Genomic DNA, 24,289 nt, shown 5'->3' with positions numbered 1-24,289 from the left:
CCAGGGAGAGGCAGATTCTGTGTGCAACAGCTCTGTAGGACAAGGCTGGAGCTGCTCAGCAATGTGGAGAACCTTTTCCAGCCTGCCTGTTCATGGCAAACCAGAGTCCTCTAAAGCCTGGCTCGTTTCTAAAGGTGGTGGTTGTTTACTGTTATATTTATTGATGAGTCTCTAGCATAGCTATTTTTACCTCTGCTATGACCAGTGTTGCAGACAGTCCCGCTAAGCTGCACTTTGGTAGCTGAAACTGCCCACCCACTTGTAACCGTCGATGGAAGATGTTGGGGTTTTGAGTGTTCTGGACTAAAAGCAATAATAACTAGTGCCTTAATGCAGGCTGCCTCTCGTCTGCTCTAGCCCTGTGAATAGAACTGGGAGCCAGGCTCCAAGTCCTTTCCAAATGTGATTGGACTTATTCTGCTGAAGCAACAAAAATCAACTACATCATGTATTTACAAGGTAAATACTGGTTCTTTCTGCTTCTCTCATCGTTTCTAAAGACATTCACACCCTTTTCTCCTCCCAGCCGGGAGACTCAGCAGCTCCTGGGAAGAGCAGGGCATGGCTCTCCTCCACCACCCTTGCAAGGCACTGGCCTTGGGGATTGCCAAAGCCTGGGAGCTCTGCAGTTGCTGGCAGCTGGAGCAGCTCGGCTCCCGGAGCCTCCAGCGCCGGCCGAGCCCCCTTTGCCCCGAGGTGCTGCCGGCCCTGCTGCGGCTGCCGTGGGCAGCGGGTGTCCGGGCAGCTCCGTGCCTGCCCCGGCCGTGCTCGGGCAGCGCCGGGCTTGGAGGGGACTCTGCCCGGGCAGGAGCTGAGCTCGGGCACCTGTTGACCCTCGGGCTCCTGTGGGAGCCCCAGCCCCGCAGCCCCAGCCCCGCAGCCCCAGCCCCGCAGCCCCAGCCCCGCAGCCGCTGCCAGCATCGCACCCCGCCGGGACTCTGTGCCAGCAGCCAGCGCCGACCGTACAGCCACCTCCGGGCACCCACGGCCCCTGCCCAGCACGGCCTGCACTGCCCCGTCCAGGGCTCACCCGAGTCGGGCTCAGGCTCCAGTGGCTGCTGCCAGCAGCAGGAAATCGGGCAGCGCCACGATCACCTGGATCTCTTGAACAATGGCACAGAAATGTAATGCATGGGAGGAGCAAAGCCCAGAGCCCTTGGAGGCTCCAAGGCTTAACCATCAGCCCCTGCAGCTCCAAAAGCTGCTCCCCGCAGCCTGATGCCAGCAATTGCCAAGGCTGTCGTGGCCTTCAGAGCATGACAGGGATTTGTCATCCCTGCAGCCTGATGCCAGCTCTCGGCCCAGGATTCCCGAAGGCTCAAGGAGGAAGGTTGGCAGAAGGTTTTTTACCTGTTTGGTGGCATGGCTGCAGAGGCTGCTCCTGTCAGAGTCGCCTCCCTGACGGTGACAGCTATGCTCTTGGGGACACTGCTCTGCCTCAGCCCAGGAACACGAGCAGTGCCCAGTGCCGGGAGCAGCGTGAGTGAAAGCTCCCCGTGCGCAGAGACCCCCAGCCCTGGAGTGGCTGTGCCAGCAACCCCAGAGACCTCCAGCCCCAGGAACCTGGAGCAACCCCAAACCACAACCCTGCAAACACTACCTGTGCCCAAAGAACTTGCAAAGAAAGCTGGGGTGTGGAAAACAAATGACAATTTATTTACAGAAGAGCAGCAACAACAACAAGCTGCAGAACGTATTTACAATGGAAGAACCTTGATAACAACAACAATCTATAGAACGTATTTACAGTGAAGGTTCTAACTAAAAAACAGGAATCTAAAAAACATATTTACAAAAGAGAACAACAAGAAAAAGCAGAACATATGTACAGGTAGTTTTCTGCATCATCTCCATCAGTCCTGGAAGAAAAGGAAGCAGCAGGGTCACTCCAGCCCGGCCCTGAGTGCTGTTCCCTGTGCCCCCAGGCTGGCACACGCTGGCACAGGGGCACTCTGCTGCCAGCGCTGAGCCTGGCTGGGGCTGGGAGCCATGCCTCAGGCACTGGCACGGGGCTGGTGTGGCCCAAAGCAAGCGCAGGGCAGGCTGGGGGTGGCGCTTGTGCTGCCAGAATCCAGAGATCCCCCCGGTGCGCTGTGTCCCTGAGCAGGGCCACCCAGCCCAGCCCCAGCCTGGCTGCAAGGGACCCGCTGTGCCTGTGGGCACGGCATGGGGAGCACCTGCCTGTCCTGCTGCTGGGGCTCCATCCTCATCCCAGGACCATGGGCTCCTCCTCATCCACCTCATCTACCTCCATGGCCTCTTCTTCAACCACGACATCCACGTCCATAGCCTCTTCTTCATCTGCCACTTCCACTTCCATCTCCTCCACTTCTTTTTCGGTGTCCACCTCCATTTCTTCCTCAACCTCCACCACATCAATGTCCATCTTCTCCTCAACGTCAATCACCCTGTCCACCTCCATATCCTCCTCGGTGTCTCTGGCAGGCTGCATCAGGTAGCACAAGCTCACAGTGGGGTCCCTGTCCCACAGCATCCCCACAGGGCCCCAGCCCGCCCGGGCAGCTGGGGGTGCCCAGCTCCATGGAATGGCACTGTACCTCCACTGGGACGGGAGAGCACACCTTGCTGGGATCGGTGGTGAGATCCAGGCAGCAGGATGAGCTCAGGACTGATGGAAACATTTGGGAATAGATGAATAATGAGCAGGGAGCAGGGCACACGCTGGCCTCCTGTCTGGCTCCAGGGTCAATGGTTGTGTTGTGCTCAACAGCAGGAGCTGGAGGCTCCACCTGCAACATGGGCTGTGACATCACAATTCTGGGAGCTGGGATGTCACAGGAGCTCCAGGGCCACTCTGCACTGGGGGCTCAGGATCATAGAATGTCCAAATCCTCGAATGATTTGGCTTTGACAGAACTCTTCAGCTGATCTCTCTCCAACCTGAGCCACCTCCCACCGGACCGGGATGCTCACGACCACATCTAAGCTGGCCTTGCATGTTTCCAGGCCTGGGGCATCCACAGCCTCTCTGCCTGTACAGCCTGTGCCATTGCCCACTACACTCACAAGAAATAACATTTTCCTAACATCCAATCCATTCCTGCTCTCAGTTTGAAGCCATGCCCTTGTCCTGTCACTACAGCTCCCAACAAAGAGCTGCTCTCCCACTGCCCTCTAGTCCCTTCACAGGGCAACTGCCCTGAAACATTGCTGTTCTTCAGCCAAGGGCAGCAGGAGCCCCCAAACCTGGCAGTGAGGGGCATCAAGGAAAGCTACAGTGTGATGGAGACTGTGACGAGCCAGAAACCCACTGGGGAAAAAGAGCATTTGTGAAGTAAAAGCAGGTGGGAGAGAGAAGTTATAAACAGGTTGGCTTTTGTAGGCAAATTCTGTGTTACATTGGTTACAAATGAGTTGAGTTGTATCAGGGCTGAGTTTAGTTACTTGAGCAGTTGCACCTTAGCGTTATTTACAATGTTGTGCATAATGTATGGGTGTAACATGCCCCTGTAAGAACACTAGATGGCAATAATGAATATGGGAGAGTGCAATGAGAGGTTTCTAGAAGCTGTCCACCGGCATGGTGACACCAACTTGAACATGGATTTGTGGACCAAATGAACCAATGAGATGAACACATGGAGAAATGATTGGACAGGAATGCTCTGCACAAACAAGCCAATCAAGAAACCCCTAGATGAGCCAATCGCATCAAGAATCAAGAAACGTGCCAATCCTGTCCAGGATTGAACTCTGTAAGAACTCTGGTGGTGCTTTGCACCCCTGTCCTCCTGAGGTCCTCGAGTGACTGAAGGGACATCCTGCGTTGTGTGCACGCAGCTTCCTCTGCTTTGCTGTTGCGATCTTGGGCTTACCCCACTTTCCTGTTGCCAGTTGTTGCTTTTTATTTAAAAAATTTACTAAGTATAAACGGGGTCCAGCCATTTATTACAAGAATTGTTCCCAGAAGAGACAAGATACAGCTTGCGGCAGCTGAAAAATGGCATTTGGGGTCATGGCAGATTGATTCCATTTCAGAAGGTATTGAACAAGTTTATTTTTTGGGGGGTGTCGTGTTTCCCCTTGGAGGTGGATGCTCTGCAAATTTCAGCTGTGTTGCTGAAATGAGCGAGCAAGTCTCTGCTGCAGCTGGCACCGTTTCTTCCTCGGCCTCTTCCAGCCCCACAGCAGAGCCCTGGCGGAGCCCAGAGCAGCATCAGCGTCTGTACTGGAGCTCGGCTGGAAGGAGAGGAAGCACAAAGCGCCCGTCAGCTGAAGGCTCTTGCAGCCCTCGTGCCAAGGGCCCGCCGTGGCCAGGCCATGCTGGCTGTGGTCAGCGCGCTGCCCAAAGCTCCCTGTCCAGCATTGCTGCCTTCGGGAGGAGAGCGGCAGGGCAGGACGTGTGCCAGCGCCCGCAGCCAGCCGCGGCACATCCACCTCCTGGGCAGCTGCCCGCAGCAGGATGCCACCCTGCTCACTGCCATCTCCCAAACGCCCTTAGCCAGCCATGCCAACAACATGGGGATCACCTCACGCCATCCACCTCCAGAGGAAAAGCAGGTCCCAGTCAATGTCCTCAGCCTTCTCCCAGGGCACGTCCGATCCACGCCGCAGCTGCTCCCAAGCACTTCCTGATCCCAACTGGACACCGCCTGGAACGCTTCCTTTAAAAAATAACAAACAAAGAAGTGAAAATAGATTACAGACACTGACAAAAAGTGGAAACGAGAACAAAGGTAAAATCTTATCTATGTCAGGGGCTTGAGGAAGGCCCAAGCCCTACGTGCTAGGAACAAACCCACTCACAGGGGAGAGAAACCCATGCTTTCTCCCTTCCTTGCCCCCTGCACTGCCCCCCAAAAAGAATGGGAACACAAAGCAAGCAAGGACAGGGGAGTAGCCCGAGCCCTTCCATGCCCGCAAACCAAAGCAGCCCAAAGCGCACAGTTTCAGGAGGCCCAGCCACCACTGCTCCCCCCGTGGGGCATTGTTTGTGTCAGGCTGGCTGCCCCAGCTCCAGCTCCAGCCCCAGCCCAGGGCACGCTGCCTGCTGGGGGCTGTTGCTAGGGCCTGGGGCTGCTGCTCCCGTTGGGGATCCAGTCCAGCCAAAAAGCAGCTTGGCAGCCCACTGAAGAATGAGCTGCACCTGCCCCAGCAGAGTGGGCAGGGAGCTTTCAGTGCCCAGCCAGGCCATGCAATGCCCATGTGTGAGAGCATCCCCCTGGCTGTGGACTCATCTGCACGTTGGCTGTGGAGCCTGGCTCTGAAGCAGGTGCCTGAATCCCAGTGCATTGTCTTCAGCTTACCAGGGGCCAGGTCAAGTGAGAACTTGTCATCCGCCACATTGTCCTCCGTGTCTCCAGCAGCAGCCCCACCTGGTGCAGCTCCTGTGGGGGCTCCTTCTTCCCTGGGGGTGGGAGAGACCAGGCTGTCAGTGTTCTGCCCAGGGCCCCAGCTGAACTGCGCCAAGCAGGACAAGCAAAAGCAGCTTGTGTGGTGGCCAGCAGCGCTGGCAAGAGCAGCTCAGCTCCAGCATGAGAGCTGTGTGTTCCCATCCCATGGCCCCTGCTCTGTGACACAGGCATGACAAAAAAGGCTGCGTTCCTTGGATTTTTATTGCCAAGGGATTTGTGTGGAGCTGTCACTTACCAGGCCAATGAATCCAATGGGCCATGTGGCTCTCTCCCTTCTTCTATGGCTGATGAACATCCTGCACCCAAGGACCACACAACAGGTCTTCCAAGGATGGAGTGTCCATGGAGTGCACGGATAAACACCACCGGATGAGCTCTTGGCAGTCTGCAGAGAGAAAGCAGAAAGCGCCAGTCAGTTGGAGAAGGCTCCTCTCCACTTTGCCCTGCTATTCCTGAGCACGCCCAGGCTATGCCAGATATGCTCAGAGCTGCGCCTAAGCTTCCCCATGGATTCTCTGTTTTGAAGGAGAGCAGGATGTGTACCACCTCCTCAGCAGCTGCCAGAGAGGGATGCTCATGAGCCCGTCACTGTCTCCCAGCACTGCTCTGTCCTCCCGTGCTGCAGAGATGAGGATGCACCTGGAGAGAGCCGTTCTGGCAGTGGGAGCTGGCCCCAGCTGATGCTCCGGCCCTTGCTGAAAGGGTGCTCCCCGCAGACCATCTGGTGAAGCACAATGCCCAAGGACCGTAGCTGGCTCGCCATAGTACCATCCAAAGTTGTTCCATTCCGAGGGGCTGAAGGCCGGTGTTCCTCGGAATACACATGCAGTCCATCAGGGGAAAGCTGCCTGCTCCCAGAGCCTTGCCTCAGCATCCCTGGGCACACGGGGGCTGCACCAGCGGCACACCGGGCGAGCAGCTGCCTTCTTGCCAGCAGCACCTGGGACTCGTGTACAAACTTGGGCTCGTACAAGAAGCCACTGGGCTTGCAAGAGGGCAGTGGAAGCCCTGGGAAGGCCCAAGCGTGGCATGCAAGGGAAAAACCCACTCAGAGGTGGGAAAAAACATGCCTCCATCCTCCCTGCCTTCATTGCACCACAAAACATGAACAAGCCCAGGAAAACGAGCACAGCAGAGCAGTCCCAGCCCTTCCTGGCCTGCACACCAAACTGGCTGCTGCACAGGTTCTGGCCCCTGTCTCTGCTATCTGTATGGGTGTTTTTGTCAGGCTGGCTGCCCCAGCCCCGCTCCTGGGCACAGAGGGTGGCAAAGGCTGTCAGCAGGGCTGGAAGCTGCTGCCCCCTGCCCCCCACCCCCACTCAAGAGCAACTTGGCTGAAGAGCCAATGACATGAGAGGCAGCAAAAGGGACAATCCCCAGTGCCCCAGGGCCCAGCTTGGGCCCTGACATGCTTGGCCATGAAAAGCCAGGAGTGGGAGCAAAGCCCTGGCTGGGCTCACCTGCAAAGCTGGTGTACGCTGCCTCCTGGAGATAGGTGCCACAGCCGAAGTCAATGAGCTTAGCCTGTCCGGTGCACAGGTCGATGATGATGTTCTCCAGTTTTATGTCCCTGTGCAGGACCCTGCAGCTGGTGCAGTGCTGCATGGCCTCCTGGACCTGCTGGAACAGCTCCCATACCACCTCCTCGGACAGGAAGCCCCATGCCCAAATGAAGCGGGAGAGGTCTTGAGAGTGCTCCGGGTGCTCCACCACCATCCAAAAGCAGTAGGGGGGCTCAGCCCAGTCCAACAACTGGATGATGCTACGGCACTCCGTGAACACCTTGCTCAGCAGGACTATCTCCAGGGGTGCGCTGGTGCCATCGGGCTGCAGGAGGAGCACCGTGCTGTCAGTGGGGCTGATGCCGTGCTGGGGCTCCACAATGATGCCCTCAGTCAGCCCGGTATGCTCTGCGTCCTCCGCTGAGCCCACGCTCCCACTCACTCCCTTCCTCCCTCCCTCCCTGCAGGCATCCTGGCGCCTTGCAGCCTGCCGGGCCCTGGCTTATCCCCTGGACCCAGCACGTCCCGCTTTCTCCTGCTGGCTCCAATGGCTCACTCACCAGCTTGGCCCAATGATGGATGCGGCTCCGGGACACACATTTTATGGCCACCTGCAAGCCAAGGGGAGCAGTGGCATGAGCTCACCACCTGTTCTGCCGAGCCCCACCCTCCTTCTCCTCCTCCACCCACTGCCAGCCCCTCCACTCACTTGGGTGCCGTCCGCCATGCGTGTTGTCGAGTAGACGTGGCCGGAAACCGCCTTTGCCCAGCAGCGAGCTCACCCGGTACTGCTCCTGCAGGGCCTCCTGCGCCTTCCCTGAGGGTGACACGTGGCTGTCAGCACTCGGCCTGGGGCCACACATGGCCCCTGACTGCCCCTCCACCACACCAGGCCAGGCATCCCCCTCTGAACAGGGCATGGGCAGCTTGGGGCTGGTGGCCGGACTGCCGAGCAGCGGAGCTCAGGCTGGGGAAGCCGCGGCCGAGGTGGCAGGAATGCGTGTGTCCTCCGCAGGCCCCGGGAGGAGCCGGCAATGGGGCTGGGGCTGGGCTTGGGACAAGCGGAGCCAAAGGGTGTCCATGCCACCCCAGCCCCAGCCATTGATTTTCTCACTTGATTCTTATAGCCCTGCTGCTGAAATTCCCAGAGAAGAGGAGCAGGAAAAGCATCCCTGGGAAGTCCATCCAAGCCAGGAAGGAAGGCCCTGTTCCCCCCACCCTCCCAAACCCAAAAAGGCTCATTCAGAGCCCGAGCCACTCTTGCGGTTTTTTGGGAATATTGGAGCGAGACTGATGAGGATTTTTTTGGTTGGTTTGTAGGCTTTACAGAGGGTTTTTGCTTGTTGGTTTGTAGGCTCTACAGAGTTTGACTTAATACAGTTAGAATTTACTTGTGAGATTTTGCAGTTAAAGTTACAGTGAAAATTAAGAAGATAATCAATGAAAGAAAATGTTTCAGACACAAGGAGAAGATGTTCCTGTTATGGAATATTAAGTGTGTACAAGAAGGAATTTGTATATCATACACAACTAATTATATCTTTGTTTGTATAGCTAATTGTATTATTGCTTGAATTGTTATGGTTTGTTAGACAGTTTTGTCATTGTTTGCTAGCAGCTAATTTTAATGTGCTACAGTAATTATGAAAAGGTATAAGAGCAGCAGCTGAGAATAATAAAAAACTTCTTTCAGCTTTGGATTACAACAAGTGTGTGTGTCACTATGTCCGTCCCAACAAAGTGACACCTGGTGACCCCGATGTGATCCCAAGAGCCTGCCTGGAGAGCAGGAAGCCTGTGTGGATAGCAGGGGAGACAGAGTCCAGTGGGAGAGAGAGTAGCACAGAGAGCTGCCAAGGTTCAGACCATCTGCAACCTTTTAGGGTGAGCCATTGGTAACAAACAATGGGAGCAAATACATCCCATGAGGAAAAATCAGTAGTTAATATATGGACATCGATGTTAAAACGACATGGCATAAAATATGATAAGTTGATATTGCAAAGATTGTTACTGTAGTGCAAAAGTCAAGGGATTGAAGCTACATGTGCCAAACCTTTTAGCATATAGACATGGGAAACAGCGGGACAGCATATTTTTGATCTTGCTACTTGTGGAAATGATACTGCTAAGGAATGTATGATGACATGGAGGTTAGTTTTAGAGACTTTGAAAGAACTGAAAAAAGAACAAGGTGCTACAGCCGCTGGCACAGCAGAGAGAACAGAGACAGACAATGCTGGAGGGACCGGGGACATTGCGGCAGGGGGGACAGGTGGGGAACAGGCTGGTGCAGCAGAACATGTGTTGTTTCCAATACCTAAGCCACAGAGGGCTTCACTTCCACCCCCTTCTAATCCTGCTTCTCACTCTGCTTCCCATATTCCAGTCCCTACGAGCTCCTTTGATCCACCTTTACCACCAGATGGGTGCAGTGATGGAGAGGGTGGGAATGAAATTGCACCTTCAGCACCCCCACTGCCTGCTGCTGCACCCCCGCTGTCTGCTACCACTAATCCTTTTGTGCAAGGCGTGAAATGATCCATAGCAGTGAGTCAAAATGATAGCCTGCCTTATAAAAACACATTAACTTTGCAACCCATATCTGTAACTTTGGGCATACCTGCCTGTGTGAAAACTGTCAATGGCCCAGCCTATGCCTCTCAAAAAGTTAAGGATTTTTTACGTCTGTGGGGTATCTCTCACAAATTTGGTATTCCTGATTCTCCTACTGGTCTAGCTGTTGTTCAACAGCTCATCACACACTTAAAACTGTTTTAGAAAAACAAAAAAGGGAGAATGCAAGGGGAAGCTCCACAGTCCAGACTTTTGAAAGCTGTATATACAATAAATCACTTGACCATACCAGCTCATTCAAACAATCCCTCAATTTTAAATCATTTTTATTCTTTGCAGTCCACCAGTGAAACTCATTTGCCTTGAGCTAAAGTATGGGTAAGAAATTTGCTCACCAGCCAATGGGAAAGCCCCTGGGACCTTGTCACTTGGGGGTGTGGATATACTTGTGTTTCCACAGATACTGGACTGCAGTGGGTGCCAGCAAGGTGTGTGCATCCTGACTTGCAGCAGAACATCCCATTGCCTGTTCAGCCAGATCCTGCAGATAACAGCAACACAGGCTGATGACCTTGGCAGAGTGGTTTGGGCTATCTCTGAATACCCAAGTGTGGAAAGCATCAAACACTGGTGACCAAGGAGGACTGTATTGCACTGTACATCCTTATGATCAAGGGGTATTTGCTTTAGATTGGCAGCATCCTGATCCTTCAAACAGGGCATTTATCCTTTTAGAGAGACCAAGACATGAGGTAATATCTTGCTTTATATGCCACACAAAGGAGCACTCTGCATGGGTTTTATGATGATGTATTTCCTGTGAGCAGAGGTGGTTTTGTGTATCTTATCGCAGAAGTTCTTTATGCTCTAAGTGTGATCCTCATCGTCAAAGATCTCTGAATCCAACTGAGGATCCAAACATTGAGATTTGTGCTTTTGAATGTGGGAGGAGTTACTCAGTGCCTCAGCATTGGGATGTACTGGAGGTACAAATGGCAACGAATAACAGAAAAATGCATGCACCAATATGGGGCTTGTCAATTTTGCTCAGCTTACTGCCTGCTATTTTTGCTTGGCCTGTTAATCAGCCGAGAACCAATGTATGGGTTATCCTGGCCAATGCAACGGGGCAAGATACTCTGTGCTTAGCTACTGCTTCTCCTGACAATCCTTTTTCCACCTGCCTTGTTGGCTTGCTGCTAGATGACTGGCTAGAAGCCTAGAAGCCTAGGACATTTAGCATGATTTTAAAATCACGCAATCATGCTGATGCTTGGGATCAATGGCTTTCATACCTTCCCTGTGAGAAGAAATAGAGCTTTTAAGATCTGTGAAAATGGACTTCTGTGTTAAGTTTAATTACTCTGGAGCTAATCAGTCCAAAGTGTGGAAGGTTTCTCCTAACTAACCCATATTTTCTAATGAAAGTGCCTGGTGCAATTATAGTTCACCACTTATCTCATGCTCTACTAGTGTTCCTCTAGTATTGCTATCAGAAGTGTTTTTTATTTGCGGAGACCAAGCATGGGCTGCGATTCCATCACATATCAAGGGAGGTCCTTGCAGCTTAGGACAACTCTTACTCTTAACACCTAACACATCTATGATTTTACAGCATAAATCACCATGGAGAGGAAAATACAACACCCATGTATTTGCCCCTGATTGTGATGACAGCATCAATTTTTGGCCATTAGGTACTCGATGGGCTGTTTCCTTCTTTACTCCACAAGTAGTAGCTGCTAAAGCCTTGGGACTGTTCAACAAGCTAGGATGTCGGTTAGCTCGTCAGACTAACACCACTTCACTTGCTCTAGCCGGATTATTAACAGATGTTGATTCACTAAGGCATGCTACATTGCAAAATAGAGCTGCTATTGATGTCTTGTTACTAGCACATGGACATGAATGTGAGGAGTTTGATGGAATGTGTTGTATGAATTTGTCTGATCATTCAAAATCAATGCATGCCCACATTAAAGAATTACAAACAGGTGTGTCAAAATTGCGTGAAGAAACAAAATCCAATTGGCTTACTGTTTGTTTGACAATTGGCAAATTGCGGGATGGATTAAAAATCTACTTAAAATTGGATGCCTGATCATGTTGATTATTTTTTGCATCTTGCTTATTCTGACGTGTTTATTGTCTTTTTTTGCAAAGGGCCCTGCAAAAGTCAGTAAATGCTGCCTTTTTAATACAAAAACAAGAAGGGCGACCTGACAGCTTCTCTGAAAGCCTTATAGAGTTTGACTGAAAGACAGTCAGAATTTACTCGTGAGATTTTGCAGCCACAGTGAAACCCACAGTGAAGGCCAAAAAGATAATCAGTCAATGAAAGGAGATGTTCTGGACACAAGGAGAAGATGTTCTTGTTATGGAACATTAAGTGTGTACAAGAAGGAACTTGCATGTAATATGTAACCAACTCTACTTTTGCTTGTATAGCTACTTGTATTACTGCTTGAATTGGCATTGTTTCTTAAGACAGCCTTGTCATTGTTTGCTACCAGCCAATCTTAATGAGCCACAGTAATTGTGAAGAGGTATGATAAACTTTTACTTCTTCTGGCTTGGATTACAAGTGTGTGTGTGTGTGTCATTACATCCATCTCAACAAAGCGATATGGGCAGCCATGGAGGTCCAGGCTGGCTGCCAGCCCTGCCTCTGCCCACTGCCCCTTGTTGGCAGCACGCAGTGGCCGTGCCCCGGCAGGGCACCTTGCCCTCCTTGTCCCCAGCCAGCCCAGCCTGGGCACCTCAGCAGTGTCCCCAGCCTCCCTCCCTCCCTCCTGCTGAGGTTCAGCCTTGAGGCCTTGTGCCACAGGCATGGCAGGTGCCTCGGGGAAACGCCAGAGCAGCTGGCTGGGCTGTCAGGAACAAGGCAGCTGCCTGGGGGCTGCTTAGGGCTTCTTGACACCCAATTCCTCAGGGCTTCCCAGCACCCCATCCCTGCATGGGCCTCCTGTCCCCTTGTAGCCTCCTGCCACCCACCCTGTCACATATCTCCCTTTGTGCCTTCCCACTGTCTCGTCCCGTTCAGGGCCTGCGCAGCACCTCATCCCTTCCCAGCCTCCACCCGCTGTGCTGCAGGGAGCAAGGGCGTTCCCTCAGGACACACCAGTGCTCAGGGCTCTCCCCGAACCTGAGCCATGCCTCCCACACCTTGTGGCACCAGTTGCTTTCCTGTGGGATGTTCTACCTCACCCGAGAATAAAGAGGGAGCTGGAGAAAGAGCTTGCCAAGCTGCTCCCAACCCTTTACCAGCAGTCCTGGTTAACTGGAGAAATCCCAGTTGCTCAGAAATGAGCCATCATAACACCAGTGCACAGGAAGGGTGGGAAGGATGATGCGGGAACTGCAGGCCTGGCAGCCTGAGCTTGGTACCGGGGATGGCCTTGGAGCAAATCCTCCTGAGTGCCATCCCATGGCATCTGCAGGGAACCAGAGGGTCTGCAGGAGGGTGGGAAGGCTTTGCAAGGGGATCAGGCCAGGTGGGGGTGTTGGCAGGGCGTTGAGGGGTCCTGTGGGGGTGTTTGGGGGAGGTTGGTGATGTGGGGCTGTTGGAGAAGGAATTGTCTGGAAGCTGAGAGGTCTAGGCTGGAATTTGGTTCAGCTCCAAGGCAGCATCTGTGGTTTTGCACAGCTTTGGTTACAGAGGGCAAGAAGAGTATCTTGGACTTCTTTTGTTAGTGGTCCTGATTCTCATGCAGGGAACAGGAGGGGAGAGCTGCACTTTATTGCCCACTTAGAAATCTCTGTCAGAGACAGGATTTGTCTTTTTGCAGTATACTCATTTGGTTGGGGTACTTTTGTAACACTGAGGGGACCTTCATTCCTTGAGAGCATTTATTCCTGAACAGAATTTTTATATTATTATCCCTTCATAGAAAACCCTTTGCAAACCAAAGAATGGCCCCTTTTCTTGACTATGATTAGTGCTTGTTTTTTGTAAGTGACTCTCAATGGATGACGTTAAGGTAAATGAGTTGCTGGTTTGAGACAGGAAGCAAACCAGCAAATCTTTTGCATTCTCAGGCCATGCCAATTGGTTTGGGAAGTTTGCAGCTTTTTTGAGCTGCTTGAGTTGAGCAATGAGAAGTAACGCTTTCCTGAATGTAGGATGCCTAAATGCCAGATTGTTCTGTGCCTCCGCGGCAGAGGTGTCTCTGTGCTGCACGAGATCACTTCAATGAGAAAATAATTCTAGGATGGACTGAGATCTTCTGACAGATACCAAGTGCTGCCACCAGTGGCTCCAAGTGCTCCTGCCAACAGCCACCTGCAGGAAGGATCACAGACACCAATGCCCGCTGGCTTTGGCTGCCCTCTGGCTGAGAAGCCCCCGGGAGCACAGGTCTCTGGGGCAGCAGATGGGCACCGGTGCTGCCAGGGCTCGGGGGATAGCAGGTCTGCTTTGGCAGGGACTCTGTCACACCTGCTGACTGCAGTGCTCCCCGGACCCCAGGGGTCAGAGCAGCATTCGTGCCCTGGCCCACATGTTCCCTGTGTGTGTCACACCCCCGTGTTTGGGATGGCCAGCAGCCGGGACTTGTCCCAAGGAGGCTGTGCCAGCTTCTGTGCAAGGCCCCGTGCCCTTCCTGCTGTGGGGGCTCCTGCTGCTGCCCTGAGCCCACAGAGCAGGGGAGCATTTGCTTCTTGTTTGAGCCTTTCCTGAAGTTCCTGTCGGGCTGTCTTAGGCACTGGGGACAAGGGATTCCTTTCAACCCAGAGCACTTTGGGTGGGGTGCGGGCAGCCCCAGGGCAGGTGACAGTGTGTCCAAGGGCCCCTTTGTGACACGGTGCAGCATGGTAACCATGGAGTGCGATGGGGCGTCTGAGGGCCCTTTGTGACACATCGTGACATAGGTGCTGGCAGCAACGCGGCCACGCCAGATGCTCGGTGCTCGCGACGGGACAGGACGGCTTGTTCGTTGCTGCCCCAGAGCTCTTCCGAAGTGCTACTGCTGCAGCTGACCTTGCAGCCAGACTGCAGCACTTGCTGACTTGGAGCTTTCCAAGGTATCTCCCATCCCTGTGGCCACTGCCACCGAGGCCAGACTGTGGGATTCAGGGACCTCAATCTCTGTCGAGGAGACTCCTGTCATTGGGGCAGGAGCCCTCGAGATCAGAGCACAGGACTTGCTGTCCTGTCGTTTTCCTGAGGCTTCTCTGTCACAGGTGCCCTCAAGGCACCACTGCGGGACCTGTTGACTCCAACCTTTCCCAAGTGCATCCCTCTTGCAGGTGCTCTTGTCATCAAACAGTGACATGGCGGGCAGATTGTCCAGCCTGTTTAGGGGGAAGAAGAACAAAGGCCCTGCAACTGCCCCAGTGCAGCAGCTTGAAGAGCTGGAGCAGTTCCAGCCGCTGCTGGCCGGTGAGTGGCACAGCTGGGCCTCAGGACTGGTCCCTGCAGCCAGCTTGGCCCCATCCCATCCCAGCCCCTGTGGACATGCCCACGGACAGGATGGAACAGGGGCTGGGGCTGCCCCCACCGGCAGCCGTGCTCCATCCCCTGGCCATCCCAGGGCTGTCCCTGCCTGGGCAGTGCAGGGCTGGCCTGTGTTCTCCGGCATCTCCCGCAGCTCCTCAGCTCTCGCTTTTTGCCAGGTGCAGGCAGGGACTGGACACAAGAGCAGGAGCCTGCCCGTGGCCACTTCCACAGAGCAGTGCAGGTAGCTGCAGCCATCCCCACCTGGGCTGGGCCTGCTGTCCCCTCTCAGCCAAGCACTGCACTTGGAGCACTCCCTGGAACATCCCTCTCTTCCCTCCCTGCGTTCTCCTGCAGGTCCTGCAGAGGTTCCTGCAGACAAAGAAAACCACCGCAGCAGTTGAGGGCACAGCCAAGCCTGACTCCAGGCCGACCGAGCTGCAGGCAAAGCCTGATTTTGGCACAGGATCCACTGAATGCACTGGCAGCTTTGACACAGGGAAGGCTGACATGGCACTGAATGAGGGCATGGTGATGAGGAACAGTGACACCGGAACAACTCGGGGCGTGGCAGATACTGACACCATGCCCCCTCCGACTGTCGTTCATGCTCCCATTCTGGATCTTTCCAAGGAGAATACTGTTTCTTCTCAGCAGCAGGTGAGCAGCTGGAGGCCTCCCAGGATCCTGTGGCCCCTTAAGCCACATCCACTGGGCCCTCTTAGCCTTTGAGGGCAGCGCAGTGCAGTGGGAAGGGAAGCACTTTTTGGGGGAAGCTGGGGAAAGCACTCCAAGTCCCTATGCGTCCTCCAGGTGCAAGCCATGGTGAGGAACATTCACAAGAAACTCATCTCTCATGTCACCGTGGATGCCAGCCTGCAAAGTGCCATTCTGAGGATGGCTGAAGAACGCCCTGCTGATGTGGTTCTGAGCCTCCTACACTGTGCCCCAAGCTGTGACAGGTGCGGGACAAAACTGCCTTGAGAGCTCAGGACTCAGCAGCCTTTGGGGGCCCATGACCCTGCAGCGCCTGTGCAGTGGGGTCTGCCAGACAGGTGGAGAGCTCCAGGACACTCAGGCCCCTCTGTTTCCTGAGCCTGCTGCCACTCTCCCTCCCTGTCCCTCAGGGCACCAGGGCTCTGTCACACGGCCCCAAGGCAGCTGCACAGGGCATGGTACTGTGGCTGAAATGCCCTTGACACAGAGCTCTGGTCCCACAGAGCTGCCACCATGATGTGGAAAATCATAGCATCATCGGAACGAGCAGTGGAGAAGGTGCTTCCAGCACTGCTCTGTGTGATGGAGGACTGGCCACGGCACAGCATGGCAACCTCCGATGGGGACAGCAAGGACATCTTTGCCCTGGCTGTGAGTTTCTGGAACTGGCCTTTGCTCTCCCTGCAGGTCACCTCTCCAGCAGCTCTCCATCCTCTCCCCGCCCTGCATCTCCCTGCCTCGGGCGCTGGGCTGAAACCTGGGCTAGGGCCAGGCTCAGGGGCAGCAGCAGGCCGGCTGCTCCCCCTGCGTCTCCCCTCGGGCCCTGCCACGTGGACACCTTGGCACTGAGCGCTGTCTCAGGGTGCTTTGTCTTTTGCAGGCAACTGTGGCGCTGTGGGTGATTGCCCAGGTGCCCCAGTGCCATAACACAGTAGTCCTTCATTCCGCCCGGCTGTTTGTGGCTCTGCTCTTCCAAGTTTTTATCACCACAGGGCAGATGCCAGAGAAGGTTGACAACTTCTGGAGAGCATGCTGGGAGGAACACCACCTTCCCACCAAGCCCAACAGGTCCCACTTGTCCTGTCCTTCCCATGCCCTTGTGGCCAGGGCCAGTGCTCCCAGAGTGACCTGGACTTTGCTCTGCACAAAGGTTTGCAGTGCAGTCCATCAAGGCTCTTCTCTGCCAGCTGTGTTGCAATGATTACGTGGTGGCTTTGGAGCGTGAGCACATCTGGGACATGCTGCTCTGTGCCGACACCCATCACTGTGCAGTGGGTCTGCTGGCCAGGTGAGACCCCCTTCTCCCTGCTGTCCCCGGCACTGGTGCCCTGTGCCCAGAGTGCCCCACACCATCCCCGTGGTTGTGGGTGACAGGGCCTTGTCACTGAGGGATGGACGAGCAGACTGGAAGAGGCTGGCAGAGGAGGTTTGGGGCCCAGGAGCAGCCACCTCCCAAAGGGTCCATATCCCCTCGCAGGGTGCTGGGGAAAGATCAGACCTCTGTGAGTCAGTCCTGGGAGAGGTTTGCCCACACGATTGGCTCAGGGTCTTGGTGCCTTTTTCCCCCTGCCAGGGAATTGCACCGTAGCTTGACCCCCTTGTGCACCCCGATCACCATCTGCCTGCTCAAGGTGCTCGTCAGGGAGGAGCCACGCTGGGATCTGCCTGCCCTGGCATTCCTTGTGGAGGTGAGCCTGATGGCCATCGCTGCCTCGCTCAGCTGCCTCACAGCTCTCTGCCCTCTCGTAGCCACAGCTTCTTGGGATGGTGTCCATGCCCTGTGCTGCTGCTGCCTGGGCCCAGCCCCGTGTGGTTCCAGGTTCCTGCCAGCCAGGTCTCCTGTCACTGCCCTGTGCCTTTCAGGTCCTGGAGCGTCTGGACCTGAAGGAATGTGGTCGCAGGATGCTGCAGATCATGTCAAAGCACCTGCAGAGCGAGTGCAGGGAGAGGTATTGCCTGGCGCTCAGAGGCCTGGTGGTGCTCAGCAAGGTTCCCTCAACGGTGAGAAGGAGGCAGTGGCTGAAGCCATGCTGGCAGCGTGGGGCTGGGGAACGCAGCCCCTTGGGCTTGGCTGGGCTTCAGAAGCTGAGGCAGCTGCTCCCAGCTCTCCTGCCTCCTGCTTCAGCTGCCTGAGTGCTTTGGGACAGGCCTTTGCCCTCTGGGCTTGGTGGCAACAGGGTGGGCTTGCAGTGCCAGGGCAGCATTGGTGCTGCAGCCTTTCATGGCTTCACAGCACAGCCTTGTGTTCCACACAGGGTGAATACATATGCAGACTGTCTGAAAGGCTTGTGGAGCTGCTGGGAGATGCAGACGGAGAGGTGGTCGGGATGAGCCTCTCTGTCTGGAGGAATTTATGCCAGGATGAAGACAGTGAGATACCCAGGACCACCGCCCTGATGCTTGCTGAGGCACTCCTGCCACTCTTCGAGCACGTAAGGCTCCTTGCCTCCAGCCACGGGCACTGGGTGCTGCCTGGAAACTTTGTGCCCTGTGGATTTTTGGGCCTTTGCTCAGGTGGGCCTGGAGAAGTTAGTCCTGAGGTCTTATGCTCTTCTTTGCCACCAGGACAACAGCCATGTGCAGCTGCTCTCCATTCACCTCTTTCAAAAGGTGATAGAGTTGGTAGCGAAGAAATGGAAAAAGTCTCTGAAGCCAATTGTGAGCCAGAGCGTGTTCTCACTTTTAATGCACTGGCATGATGAGAACCAGCGTGTGGCAGAGGTGAGGACTCGTGGGATGCTGCTGCATCCCTGGGAGGGGGCTCGGCTGCCTCCTGCCCCTGCGCCTCACCAGCTCCAGCCTCCCCCAGGCTATGGCACAGGGACACAGCTCCTGTGCCCTGGGCTGTGGTGCCATCTCTGGCTCTCTACTACTCTCCAGGCCTCTCGCGAAGCACTGCTTTGCGTGGCCAGACACCTGAAGAGGAGGGACCTCAAGGAGCTGCTGAACAAGGGGCAGCAGGTGAGGTTCACCGAGTGCCTGGTAAGGGGAGCCTGGGGAAGCCCCAGCCGAAGCCTGGGGAAGCCCCCTGCACCCCGTGCTCAGTGTGCGAGGCTGCCAGCCGTGGCCCTGCCCGGCGCTGCTCCCCACACGCCGCTGCCCTCCCCGGGCCGTGGGGCTCTTGCCCAGGCTGCTCTGGCCCCGAGCCGGGTGCCCACGGAGCGCCGGCCCAGCCGGGCTGTGGGGCGCGGCGGCACCGCGGCTCCCCGGGCAGCGCCCGGCCCTCTGCCCCCTCCGAAGCCCGGCGCCAGCGGCTGCCGGCCGGGCCTCGGGGCTCTGCGGGCAGGGGAGGCCAGGGCTGGGCGCAGAGCCCGCGCCAAGCCTTCCCGCCGCGCCCCGGCGCTCTCTGCAGCTGACAGAGGACGAGAGCCGAGAGCGCATGCGCCACGCCCTGCCGTTCCTGGAGACCCCAGGAAAGGCCCTGCGACAGGCGACCATCGGGGTCATGGGTGAGCCACGAGCCCAGGCTCCCTCCATCCCTCCTCCCTCCCCGGCCCGGCCCGGGCTGAGCCCTGCCGGCCCTGCCGGGGGAGGAGGCCGTGTGGCCCCAGGGCTCTCAGTGCCGCTGCGGGGCAGCTGTACCGCCCGGGGCCGTGACAGGCTCTGCGTTCCCAGAGATCTTCGGACTGAACACCATGGAGCGGCAGGAAGAACTCCTGTCAGGAGCTCAGTGAGGGCAGGGTGAGCGAGGGCAGCGGGGTGTCAGCGCGGGCTGGCGGGGGGAGCTGCAACCCCTGTCCTGGCTGCGGAGGGCTCTGCTGCCTGTGCGGATGAAGGGTGGCTTGGGCAGAGCACGGAGAGGTTCCAGGGACAGTGCGGGGATCCGTGGCCAGCACCTTCGGGCTGATCCCGCTGTCTCCTGCTCCCTCCTGGCCATGGCAGGAGCTAGGTGGGATGGCCCTGGCAGGAGTGTCTCCTTGGGTCCTCGCAGATCCTGGCTCTGACCATGGCTCTTCCTCTCTGTTGCAGCCCATCAAGCCCTGAGCCAAGATGACAGCCCCTGCTGCTCTCCCTGGGAATTCAAGCCCAGTTTTCCCAAGGAGCTGAAGCACTGGGGTCATCTTGTGCATCAAGAGAAACAGTGTCCCTACAACAGGACCAGAAGACAGAGCAGGGAACACCACCTCTCAGTGTCACTGGAGCTCCAGGCACAGCTGATGCTGCTCACAGCTGAGCCTGTGTGAAGCTCCAGGAGCTCCTGCCTGTTGAAGCTCCCTCCTTCCAGCTCTCATACCCTGCCCATCCCCTTTTTTCCCTCCCAACTCATCCCTTCGCTTCGCTTTCTGTTAATAAACAGTTTGGCTTCTTCCCTTTACCTGCGCCTCTGTGGAGCTGAAGCAGTGCAAAACCTGAGCCCTGGGACACACAGGTCCCTGCTGCCATTCTCTTCCGTGCTGTGTTTTGTGCAGAGATGAAGAGGAACGAGGGCAAATCGGGCTGGAAAGGTCCCTGTGCTGCAGGTCCAGTTCCACAACATTGTGGAGTTAAAGGTCTTGCTGAGCACAGTGAAGGGGACAAGGACCCTGGATTTTGGAAGAGAAAACTTGCATATGCTCTGAAGACAGCCATGAGGGACTTAAAAGAACTACAAGAATTTTCAGTTTCAATCTTACTTTGAGTATGACTGAGTGTTTGCTGATACAAACAGCACCAAAGCCCCGCGAGGGTCATTCAAGTCCCTGTGCTGTTGCTGTGCTGCTGAGCTGGGCTGGGCTCCTGGCACAGAGGAGCTCCTGGCAAGCGGCAGCGCTGCAGAGAGTCAGCTCTGCCCAGGAGCAGCTCCTGTGCACAGCTCAGCAGGGCTGGGGCACTGCCAGGCCATCTCAGGGACACTAGCAGGGCACACCCAGAGCTCACAGGTGCTCAGCATTGGCAGGGGCTCTGCCATGGCCCAGAGGGGCTGTGTCATAGCCATGGGCACCTCTGGGGCTGTGTCAGAGAGCCTCAGAGCAGCTGTGATGTCAGAAAGGAGCTGTGTGACATCACAGAGTGGGTTGTGTGAGTTCATGGAGCAGCTATGGCATCATAGAGGGGACTGTGTGACATCACAGATCAGCCTGTGACATCACAGTGTGGCTGTATGACATCCCAGGTTGGCTGTGAGGTCACAGAGGGCTGTGAGGTCACAGAGTGGGTTGAGACATCACAGAGCTGGCTGTGACATCAAAGACTGGGCTGTGAAATCACCAGTTGGTTGTGTGACATCATTGGGCAGGATGTAATGTCACACGGTGGTGATGTGACATCATAAAGCAGGCTGTGACACAGAGTGGGTTGTGACATCACAAAGAGGGCTGTGCGGCTGCAGAGCAGACTCTGCCATCATAGAGGATGGCTCTGTTGGACATCAGAGAGCAGGATGTGACATCACAGTGTGGCTTTGTAATATCATGGAGCAGGCTGTGTGATGTCACAGAGAAGGCTGTGAAATCACAGAGTGGGTTGTGACATCACAGGGTTGCTGGGTGACATCCCAGCTGGGTTGTGACATCACAGAGCAGGTTGTGATGTCGCAGAATGCTGGTGTGACACCCGAGGGCAGATTGTTTGACATCAGAGTGTGAACTGTGACATCCCAGAGTGGCTCTGTGACATCACAGGTAGCTGTGTGACATCACAGGGTAGCTGTGTGAGGTCACTGGGGAGGTTACTCCACCCCAGCCCCCCTCACAGTTTCCCCCAGAGAAGTCCAACGCTGCTGGTGCACAGCAGGGTCCCCTGTCCGCCCAGGTCCCCCCTGCCCCCCAGTGCCACAGCCTCCCCCAGAGGATGTTCCATGAGATAGACCCCCAGAGCCTGACACAGGGACAGAGGGGACAGGGCCCTGGGGGCTGGGAGAGGGGGACAAGGACCCCCCAGCAGTGTCCCCGTGTCCCCCAGGGTGAGAGCCTGGCCCGGGGCTCCTTCACCCTCTTACAAATGAGGGCTTGAGAGCACTTAAAAAATCCCCAGCGAGGGATCAGTAAAAATCAGGTTTCATATTAAGTGACAGCATGAGAAAATTCCTTGGCAAGAGTCACTCTGCTCATGACTGCACAGTTCAGGCAGACGAAGGGAAAAAAGCAACAATGAAACCAAGGAAATTCAGGCGATCAAACCAGAAATGAACTGAGAACCAGCACTGTGTGTGTGTGGGTGCCTCTGACAAAAAGACAGTGAGGGAAGAGATGAATATGGCCTAAAAGCCTGAGAGCCCTCAAACTCAACAGAACTTCACTTATACTGTAACCTAAACTTATATCTTAAAATTAATAACTTATTAGAAGAACAGCTCTTAACTGTATTTAACCTAACTTATAACCAATGATCTAACAATTTAACAGAGGAAGAGTATTTCACTTAGATGATAGCTTATATTTAAGATGGAATTACAGTAATGCAATTCACAAAGCACTGGCACAGCAAACTCTAACCCATCCAACTTCAAGTTATCCAGATTTTGAGAAGCGGAAGTCAGGAGAAAATAGAGAGAGAGAGTGATTGAGATCCACAGTCAGGGCCTTGGATCCAGCTCCATCTCAGCTGCTGTGAGCTCCGGGGCTGTGGGACGTGTCAGTGTCACACCTGTGTCACAGCCTTTACAAGCTCTGCTCCCTCTCACAGGTGGGGCTTTTGGGGTGCCAGGGGCTTGGCATCCACTTTGGGGCTGGAGCAGAGGCTGCAGTGGCTGGGCTGGGGCAGTGACCACCCCACCTACGCAGCGTAGGACCGCCTGGGCTGGAGAGGGCAGAGGGATGTGCAGGAGCTGCAAGGCCCTGACAGAGCCAACTTGTGCAGCACTTTGGCCATGGCTGCTGTTCCTGGCCCTGAGGCCAGCAGGACACAAGTGACCCTTGCAGCCCTGGGGCCTCATGGCCTCCTTGTCCCTGCCCAGCAGCCTGGCAGAGGCCACCCCGTGGTCCTGCCCTTGCCATCGCACATCCCCACATGCCAGTGCCCCGGGAAGAGCCCTGAGCACTGAGGGAGGGACAGGATCTGCCTTGCCAGGGGCTGGGGCTCAGGGCTTGGCCCTTTGGATTTGTGAAACACATCCAGGTTGGCTCAGCATCAGAGACACCTTTGCCTTGCTTGTCCCCACCTGCCAGCACTGCCTGCAGTGTTCTGCTCCAACTGCAGCCTGGGGACATGTTGGAGCCTGGCTCGCAGAGCGAGGCCATATCAATATGTTTCTTAAGCTCAATTCAAGCTGTGTGACCGACTCTGAAGACTCTTTCCCAGGAGATAACGAATCGTAAAGAGCCAAGAATGTGAGCATCATAAAAGAATGTTAAATGAGATAAAGCAGTCACGTAGACAGAGCTTTAGCTAATGCTTAGAGAGCGTGATTAAAAGTTTATAACCAATTAGTGAGTTAGTTTAGGCACGTGAACAGTACCTTTTATCCAATCATATGTACCAGTGTGTGGCGTGAACAGTGCTTTTGTCTATAATGTAATGCTTGCTTCCTGAAAATAAATGACATTACACCCTTTATCTCTGGGAGGACGTGTGCTTTAGTTCGGGTGACCCCCAAATGGGACACTTTCTCAGTCATGTCCCTCAGTGGAACTCAGTAACACTACAAGGAACTTCAATGTTTCAATTTATGTTTGACTTCTTGAGAAGTTTTTTGCACACACTCTGAGGGACTGAGTGTGATGCAAACAGCACCAAAGCCCCGCGAGGGTCATTCCAGTCCCTGTGCGGTTGCTGTGCTGCTGAGCTGGGCTGGGCTCCTGGCACAGAGGAGCTCCTGGCAAGCGGCAGCGCTGCAGAGAGACAGCTCTGCCCAGGAGCAGCTCCTGTGCACAGCCCAGCAGGGCTGGGGCACTGCCAGGCCATCTCAGGGACACCAGCAGGGCACACCCAGAGCTCACGGGTGCTCAGCATTGGCAGGGGCTGTGCCATGGCCCAGAGGGGGCTGTGTCATAGCCATGGGCGCCTCTGGGGCTGTGTCAGAGAGCCTCAGAGCAGCTGTGATGTCAGAAAGGAGCTGTGAGACATCACAGAGTGGGTTGTGCGAGGTCATGGAGCAGCTATGGCATCATAGAGGGGACTGTGTGACATCACAGATCAGCCTGTGACATCACAGTGTGGCTGTATGACATCCCAGGTTGGCTGTGAGGTCACAGAGGGCTGTGACATCACAGAGTGGGTTGAGACATCACAGAGCTGGCTGTGACATCATAGACTGGGCTGTGAAATTACCGGTTGGTTGTGTGACATCATTGGGCAGGATGTATTGTCACACGGTGGTGATGTGACATCATAAAGCAGGCTGTGACACAGAGTGGGTTGTGACATCGCAAGGAGGGCTAATTAAGGTATTTGCTACTTTTAAAATAAATGCCTGCAGGTCCGGGGTGCTAGTCCCCGAGGGTGAGTGGAGACTGGGTCTCCCGAAATTAGTCCCGGGCAAGGGGTTGGACCCCCGGGGTTGGACCCCGCTGTCAAGAAAAGGTACTTTTAAAAGGTTGGACCCCGGAGTTGGACCCCGCTAGAGCTTGCAATTTCTGGTTCTAGTTGTGGTTTGCTATTATTGTTATTGCTTGTTTATCGATACTAGTGAAGAACTGATACTCCTTTTTCCCATACCTTTGCCTGAAAGCCCTTGATTTACAAAATTAAATAATTCGGAGGGAGGAGGGGAAGAAAATCACATCCTCTGCTCTAGGGGAAGGTTCAACCTCTCTTGGCAGACACCT

General features: G+C 55.2%; 2 protein-coding genes across 2 annotated transcripts in view; both read left to right on the top strand.

The window, feature by feature from the left end:
• LOC146424105 (uncharacterized) overlaps positions 1–24,289 on the top strand; it is a 261,931-nt gene that overhangs the window by 122,872 nt on the left and 114,770 nt on the right. The gene's annotated exons all lie outside the window — the stretch shown is intronic.
• Positions 14,726–19,058, top strand: LOC146424116 (maestro heat-like repeat-containing protein family member 7). The gene is made up of 12 exons (XM_085043938.1): positions 14,726–14,834; positions 15,068–15,132; positions 15,246–15,548; positions 15,702–15,850; positions 16,109–16,256; positions 16,486–16,673; positions 16,756–16,893; positions 17,179–17,293; positions 17,469–17,606; positions 17,861–18,133; positions 18,216–18,326; positions 18,486–19,058. Exons 1-12 carry the CDS (start codon positions 14,726–14,728, stop codon positions 19,056–19,058), a joined length of 2,310 nt encoding a protein of 769 aa, XP_084900064.1.

This window comes from Lichenostomus cassidix, unplaced genomic scaffold, assembly GCF_008360975.1.
Source record: "Lichenostomus cassidix isolate B80296 unplaced genomic scaffold, HeHo_3.0 HiC_scaffold_42, whole genome shotgun sequence".
Classification (NCBI taxonomy): Eukaryota; Metazoa; Chordata; class Aves; order Passeriformes; family Meliphagidae; genus Lichenostomus; species Lichenostomus cassidix.
The sequence above is the reverse complement of the archived record's forward strand: the minus strand, read 5'-3'. Positions and strand labels throughout refer to the sequence as shown.